This window comes from Uloborus diversus, chromosome 6 (assembly GCF_026930045.1).
Source record: "Uloborus diversus isolate 005 chromosome 6, Udiv.v.3.1, whole genome shotgun sequence".
NCBI classification, from domain to species: domain Eukaryota; kingdom Metazoa; phylum Arthropoda; class Arachnida; order Araneae; family Uloboridae; genus Uloborus; species Uloborus diversus.
In genome coordinates this window covers 140,305,674-140,314,236 of record NC_072736.1, presented here as the reverse complement: position 1 = coordinate 140,314,236, position 8,563 = coordinate 140,305,674, and the positions used below count along the sequence as shown (strand labels likewise).

Below are 8,563 nucleotides of genomic sequence, written 5' to 3'. Positions count from 1 at the left end.
TATGCATGCGCATTCCGATAATGACAGTTTATACAAAATAGTTTTAAATAGACACTCAGAAAACGCTAATATTGCAGTTGAATGCAAAAATAAAAATTGTATCCGAATATGGCATTCAAGATCGGGTCATAGGAATTATGACGCAATCAAGCAACTCGTACGCGAAGATCTTGCTGATGGAATTAAATTGGATAACTGTTGTCATAGTAACAATTGTCCAGAATGTATAAAAAATAAAATGCAGCAACTTCCATATCCAAAAGTTTCTAATGCGCGCGCAAGTAAAGCACTGGAACTCATACACAGTGACGTTTGCTCTATGCCCACTCTCAGTATTGGTGGAAAGCATTATTTTGTCACATTTATCGATGATTATACTAGATACACCGTCATATATTTACTTGCTAAAAAGAGTGAAGTTCTTTGTAAATTAAAGGACTATGTAGGCATGACAAAAAATAAATTTGGAAGAACTATACAAACTCTCCGAACTGATAACGGCGGTGAATACATAAACAGTGAAATGGAAGATTTTTTATCTAGTAACGGTATCAAACATCAACTCAGCGTTCCGTTTTCACCGGCTCAAAACGGAGTAAGTGAGCGAAAAAACAGAAGTCTTACAGAGATGACTAGATGCCTGCTGTCCCAGTGCAAACTACCAAATCAATTTTGGGGTGAAGCTATTATTACTGCAAATTACATTCAGAACAGACTTCCAACTAGAGCTTGCGAGAAGACGCCATATGAACTTTGGAGCGGAAGAAGACCTAATTTAGCTCACATGAAACAATTCGGTTGCACAGCCTATGCTTACGTACATAAGGAAAACAGAAGAAAGCTGGACGAGAAAGCAATTTAAGGAACTTTCGTTGGCTATGATCAACGTTCTAAAGGATACAGAATATACACCGGTGGAAATCGTATAATTGTCAGTAGAAGCGTAAAATTTATCGAAGACTGCTCGATAACTGATAGCGTTGAAATTTCATCTCCTCCACCAGTCGAAGATTCACTCGAAGATGAAGAATATGATGATAAATCTGTGGATGAATCCGAAATGACATCTGAAGAAGAGCAAATACCCGAAGAGAAGCCTAGACGATCAAAAAAAAAAAAAAACCAAAGGAAAACCACCAGATCGCTTAAGATTTCTTGCCGATGAGCTTAAAAATGTTCCTGAAAATTTCGAAGATGTAGCTAAAATGAATCCAGCAGAAAAAGAAAATTGGCTTCAAGCAATAAATGAAGAAATCGAATCCTTGTCCTGGAATAAAACTTGGGAGTTGGTTGATCTTCCACCTGGAAAGAAAGCCATTGGAAATCGATGGGTATTTAAGCTGAAGAAGAATGAAAACGGAACAGCAACACGTTGCAAAGCGCGCCTTGTTGTAAAAGGTTATAGTGAAAAATTTGGAACTGATTATGAACACACTTTTGCCCCAACAGTGAAATATACAACAATCAGAACCTTTCTAGCAGTCGCAGCATACGAAAAAATGCAAGTGAAACACGCTGACGTTACCACTGCATTCCTTCATGGCGATTTAGAAGAAGACTTGAAACAAGCAGCTAGAGCTTGGAATAAAAGAATTGAAGAAATTCTAAAGAATGAAGATTTTTCTCAAAGTATTGCAGATCCATGTCTATTTTTAAAAAATGATGGAAACGACAGAATAATGATCATAATCTACGTCGACGATATACTTATAGCATGTAAAAATGAAGATAAAATTGCGAAATTAATCAAACAACTGAACAAATTCGTCGAACTGAAAGATTAAGGAGAAGTAAGAAATTACTTGGGAATCAACATTGAACGAGATGGAGACAAATTTCTACTAAACCAAAAATCAAAAATCGAAAAGTTGAAAAAGAAATTTAGTCCAGACATCAAAAAGCCTTCTTATACACCAATGGACACATCTTATCCAAAAGAAGAGGATTCCTGTCTCCCACATGTCGACAACACGCAATACAGGCAAGCAATTGGAGCCTTACTTTATATAGCTACAGTAACCAGACCGGACATTACCTTCACTGTGAACATATTGAGCAGGAAGGATGAATCTCCCAATGAAAAGGATTGGAAAGCAGTTCTAAGAGTCATTGAATATTTGGACTCAACGAAGGACATTTATTTACAAATTGACTCTAGCAGTCCACCAACTCTTACCTGTTACACAGATGCTGATTTCGCATCTGACCTTGCCACTAGAAAATCAACAGGGGGTACTGTATTTTTCTTAGGGAACAATCCTATATTTTGGTCCACTAAGAGACAAAATTGTGTTTCATTATCTTCAACCGAGTCGGAGCTCATTTCTGCAGCCACTGCTGCTCAAGAGCTGAAATGGATATTAGATCTAATTAAAGATTTTGGCCTAATTCAAAAATTGCCTGTTAAAATGTTTGAGGATAACAAATCAACAATTTCTTTAATTCAACATGGGAAAATGAATACTAGGTTAAAGCATCTTAATGTGAAATATTTCTTTTTGAGGGAAATGGAAGAAAATAAAATAATTAAGATAACCTATTGTAACACTAACTGTATGATTGCAGATATTTTTACTAAACCTTCGCCTAAGCCCAAGTTTATTGACTTTAGAAATAAGTTAAATTTAGTTTAAGTTTTGTAATTTGAATATACGATTAAGGGGGAAAATGTTGTACTCTAATCATATATTCAAATAGATAAATCATTTCTGCACAGCGATACAATCTGGAAAGGCCAAGGCCACTCTGACGTCATACTTATCCTTCCCACAATTCCCTTTTTCCCCCTTCAGTAGTTTCTTTTTTTGTTCTCTAGATATAGTGTGTGTATCTGTTTTGTGCCGTATGGAATATATTTTATAATATGTGTACCTTTAGTTTTTAGTCATTCCTAATTAAATCTTTACGTGTTGTTCGTCTACTCGTCTATTGACTGTTCTTCATGCGTTCAGAAAACTCAACTATCACACCGCTGCCTATCGAGATAAGAAAAGGTAAGCCAACCTTTCCTTACAACAATTTTGAGGTACTTCACATTGTAAAAAGACTCAGGTGTGACCCAAGGAGACTAAAAATTGCTGTCCGTGGGTACGCGTGGTTGTGTGTCCTTGGGTACAAAGGTATGCCATTTTGATTTTGCAAGGCAGTCACATCGACAAGACCATAGTTTTACAACATTAAAAATCAGAAACAAAACCTTCAAAATATAGGGAATCATAATACTTACAACAAGAATGAATAATACAATCCACGACGGACGAAAAAAAAAGAGAAATTGCGATTTTTTTTTACTTAGATCCTACTAAAACCGAAGGAAAAGATAGAATCTTAAATGTTCGTTTGATGGCGTTGAAACTTTCTGGGTTAACGGAGAGGGCTGTGACACACACTTTGAACCCCAATTAGGATCTCTCTCGACGATACCCCGAATTTCCCGACCAACGTCCGTAGGTACAACCGTCCGTAGGTACAGCAGCTTCCCATATGACATAAATAAACCACCTTTTGTTTGGAAATCAGTGTTCATTGAATTCACTATTTTTTAAATTAAAAAAAATAAATAAATAAAGGTTAACTGCAGGGTTATATGACTTCTACTTTTTTCTCTTTTTAATTTTTTTGCAATGTTTAGCATTCCCTGTAGTTGCAATTGATGAATTCAGTGCCATGATTTCTAAAACAGTATTGTTGCAGATGTGTTTGGAAAAAAAAAAAAAAACTTCCCACAATAACTCGATTCAAGTTTAACGCAGTAAATGTACGGTTCTGAAGCCTGTAGCAGCTAACAAAGTAAAATATATAGTGGAATAGGGCTGTTCGGGATAAAATCATTACTATTAAAACCTATGTGCGTCTGTCTGTGTGTGTGTGAGTCCTTATCTCCTCCGGATTGGCAATCCTAAGGACTTTACTTAAGTGAATTATGAACATATAAATAAAATGTGAATAAAATTTCAAAGTAATATACAAAGCAGTTTTCTCCGAAAGAGAACATGAGTTATTAAAATTGACGTTTTCAGAAAATATAGTTTGAAAGTAAAACTGCAGGTATATATTTTAATACATTTCTACCCCAGTAAAATTTTAATTGAGTTACTTTTAAATTACACAGATACATAAGTTTGATGTCACTTAAAAGCACTTGATTTGAATATGTTGCGGGAAAAAAACTGAAAAAATAAATAAATAAATAAATAAAGGTTTTAGACTACTAACACTTTAAATTTGCGGCTCTTTTTTTCTTGGAAAAATAAAAGAAAATCGGTTTTTTAGCTATCGCGTTCTAAAAACATCTCAGCCCACGGAGTGTCTCCAACAGATCATTTACCATTGGGATTTTTAAAACAATTTATTTCTAAGAAGCATTAAACATATTGGATGAACTCTTGAAGAGTAAAGGAAAAATGCAACAAAATTAACTGGAATGTTTATCAAATACTCTCTTATTTTAAAAATCACCACAAAATAAAAGAGGTCACCAAAAGAATTATCAAACTGAACATAGTAGAAAATAAAATTACAAAATCGTTACAAAAATGAATGACTACCATCTCTAGAACGTCTTAGTTTTCTACAAGCATTTTGTTGTTTTACAATTTTTAATATTGTCATCATAGCGTACACCTCAAACAGAAGTGATACTTCTCAAAAATGTTTTAAAAAAAGGAAAAAACGTAATTATTAATTTTAAATGCAAATTAGATGCTTTTTCTTGCCACAAAACTTGCAAAATGTTTGTTCATGTAACTTGCGCGTAGTGGCACAAAAGCAATATAATGAGCAGCAACGCATGGTCAAAATGTAATTATTTAAAAGAAATATTTTTGAGCTTTGTGCAGTATTTATTTAGACTGCAAAACCAATCACTAAACATGGCTTGTGTTTAAAGGTTGTTTTGCGTAAAATTTTATTTCCATAATGTTTTGTCTTTTCTTTCTTTCTTTCTTCTTTTTTTTTTTTTTTTTTTTTTTTTTTTTTTTTTTTTTTGTGTCACTTCAATTGCAGTAGAGTATAGTAAGTTAATGTGAAGAAATTTAGATCGACGAATTAAATAACTTAATAGTTCAAAAAAATTTAACTTAGCCCCTTATACACGCAGATTTACCAGACTTAAGACAAAAATGGGGATGTTGTTAAAGCTAAATTTGAATTAAGTCCATCAATCTAGCATAACTCTACTTATACGCATCCAATAGATATTTTTCGTGATATATTGATTAAAGCACTTTCAGAAAAAGAACCATTTCAAACTGCACTTAAAACCTGCTAAATGAAACAATCATGGAGTCAAAAATTAACTTCTATTGATACTCCACATCGCTCAAGAGCATAAGAAATAAAAATCAATTTTTATTACCTGCCATTTCGCAAACAGGAAAAAAACTTCTTCCTGACAATCTGTAGAAGTAATATGTTACGAGCTTATCAGCGCCACCTACTGTGAAAATAAATAGCCGAGATTAAGTCAAAGTATATAAATTTTATGTTTGAGCCGCTCAAATTGTTTAATGGTTTGCTGCTCTCTCATGCTGACGATAAATATCATTAGCATGTCGTAAATCTGCTGGAGATGGTTCCTCATCATAAAACTTCTGATATTTTTACCGCTACTCATGTCGGAAAATCAATATTTGTAATTTTATTTACAATGTAGATTTTCATCGCAAGGAAAGCGCCGAATTAAGGAATATGTGCGTTGAGCGTAAAAATTATCTTACGTGCATTAAAAGTAGATTTCATTCGAAATTTATAATCACTTATAAAGATAACCATGGCAGATTTACGCTATGATTTAAGAAAACTAAGTATTGTTACAAATGTCGTAGTTTAATTATTATTTTTTTGTTCTTATGTAATCAATTTGTTATAATAATGTTTGTTAAATACGGCGCTTTTTTCATTAATTTTCGTTCAAAACTACCTTAGTTCTTGAAACTTCACCTGTATGTTTACTTCGCCTGCTAAGCGTCATTTAACATTGAGCTGATGGGATTGGCAAGATATTTAAGAAATACCACAAAGTTAACAACATTTTTAGCGCTTTATTTTTTGTGCATAATTTGACGAGAAATCGCCACATGTCGCTTTTTGACATTTGGCGACAGTTCGAACATTAACATGAAAATAGTATCTCCAACCTTATGTAACTTAATGGATGATGTTCAGCAACATCTGGAGTGTAGAAAAATATTTCGGAGTGGAAAATACTGGAGTTTTTTTTATTCAACGCAACTTTAGGCAAGCCGCGTTTAATGAGGGCCATTCTAGGTTTTCATTTGCCTGTGAGCGTGTTTAGCTCTGTGTATTCTCAGGGCTGGGATTTTTATCGTTTTCGGATGAAAACACGCGTTTTACAGATGAGTTTACAGTGTTTGTTGATAATTGCTTAATTTCTAAAAATAAATTTAGCAGTTGTCACCGATTGTCTTGTACATATTTAGAAGGAAAAAAAAAACTGTTTTTGCAAGTGTACCGGACTTGTAACAATAGATATTATGTCATGTATTTATTATTATGTCTTTTTATTTTGCTAATATTATTTATCTGATGTCTCTAAAACATGATGAAAATATAATCTAAAACAATACATAGGCGATGTCTTATGATATAAGCTTGAACTTGGATACTGATAAAGGTTTGGTGTTAGATTTTAATGGAGATTTATGAAGACACCAAAAGATAAGGGTTTGATGAATGAGTGCTGGTTTATTGTCACAATAAAAACATTATATGCCATGATCAAAAAAATATAGTGGTGTGTACATAAATTATAGCCATTACTAGAATAAATACTGTTTGACCTTGCTGATCAGCAAAAAGATTAAAATGATAATTTACATATCAGAATTAAAACATGATGAGCATTCAAAAATTATTATACTACATTTTAGCTTTAAACTATTGCAGCACAGGTGATCTATTTACAGATGATATGGAATGTTACAAAAATAAATCAAACATACAACCTCTAATGTCCAGACGCACGTGGATCGACGACACTTTCACTTTTCTAACTCAAAGTGCTATTTTCACAAGAAAAATACACAAATCGCCCCGCACACGATTTGGTGAACGGTTGTTGATTTTCTTTTAGCGCCTTTTGTTACTGGATAGTTAAATACTTTCCTGATGCATCTGGATCTCCATTCGTGAGCATTGTGCTCATTAGATGCACGTGAGCCGGCAAGGAAACTTTTACCGTTCTTTCTATCTTTCCATAAGGCGTCTGCAAAAAATCAGGCGATCAAATCAGGGATCCGGATCTCCACATAAAGATCACTAAGCAGCATCGGCGGTTGTTGAGGTATATTTGTAACACTTCCAAAGTTCTCTTTTACACCATTGCAGCTGAGACAGTTCCACACAAGTTGTGTGCGTGACCCCCGAACACTAAAAAGAGCCGGGGAGTCGATGAGACTTCTTAACAAAACTACATTCTTGTATAAAATTCCACGAATTACTGAAGAGTTGGAAAAACTGAGACCACGCCGGAATCTCACAATTAACTGTGCGGTTGCAGTTACAGATGGTCGAAACCGCGAGGTAGAAAAAGCAGCTTGGTGCGATAGAGTTATCACATGCGTGGAGGATGAAAATGCAGTTGGGGACAGGTGTGGCAAATCATGATTGTCACATTCCTCCCCCCCCCCAAGAAAAATTCACGTAAAAGGTTAAATAGGCATTTCTTGAATAATCACCCGAAAATGAAAACATGAAAATTTGATATATATAGAATACAACATGACGAACAATCAATACACAAATAAACCAGCAAAAATGTATACGTAAACACAAAACATAGGTAATACAAATAATACCAGAAGTCACTTTAGACTTTCGTAAAAAATCTATTTCATGGCTAAAAAGACAAAAAACCAGCGTGAACTTCGATTAAATATGCTAAAAGGAAAAAAATTTTCAATCACCCATAACAAAAATTTTCTTTTTTTCTTCAATACAGTACTATGTTGGACAAATTCTAATTATCTTCCATCACTTGCAATTTGTCAGACTGATTAACTTTTGACACATGAAATAGTGAATTTCAATTGAATTTTCTCATGAACATTTTTTTTTTTTTTTGCAAATCATAATTTTCATGTTCATTTTATGATTTAACTTTCTTAATGCAATGATTGCAAATGATATTTTGCTTATGCGCATAAACTAAAACTTCAGATGTTCAAACAAAATGTAATGCAGCTAAAAAATTCTGTATGTTTACATAGAGAAAAAATACATTTTTTGTTTATTTGCCAGTATTCATATTTGGTGGAGTAATGCAGTTCACAAAAAATTTTGTCTCTGTTGATCTATGAAAGCAAGATACCGACTGAAAAATGTGAACACAAGATAAATTTAAAAAAAAATATTTTTGACACTTTTAAAAAAAATATTTTCTCTACAATCGAAAATTCGGACCAGCCAGACAAAAAACGACTGCGTTTTGTGAGCTCTCAAAACACTAGAAAATACCATTCCCAAAAATATCCAAAGAGAAGAAAAAAAAATTATGCACTTATCACCTATGTGTTGACAAAACAGATGAGTAAAAATTTCACTA

The 8,563-nt window shown here is 33.5% G+C and overlaps 1 protein-coding gene across 1 annotated transcript; it reads left to right on the top strand.

The window, feature by feature from the left end:
- Positions 1-1,916: 1,916 nt before the first annotated feature.
- Positions 1,917-6,666, top strand: LOC129225011 (uncharacterized). The gene is made up of 2 exons (XM_054859558.1): positions 1,917-2,483; positions 6,592-6,666. The coding sequence occupies exons 1-2, from the start codon at positions 1,917-1,919 to the stop codon at positions 6,664-6,666; spliced, it is 642 nt and encodes a 213-aa protein (XP_054715533.1).
- The last annotated feature ends 1,897 nt before the right edge of the window (positions 6,667-8,563 follow it).

Coding starts and splice junctions, on each gene's coding strand:
- LOC129225011 (XM_054859558.1), top strand. CDS start 1,917: ATGGACACATCTTATCCAAAAGAAGAGGATTCCTGTCTCCCACATGTC. Junction 2,484..6,591: donor CTAGGTTAAAGCATCTTAAT/GTGAAATATTTC, acceptor AACAATACATAG/GCGATGTCTTATGATATAAG.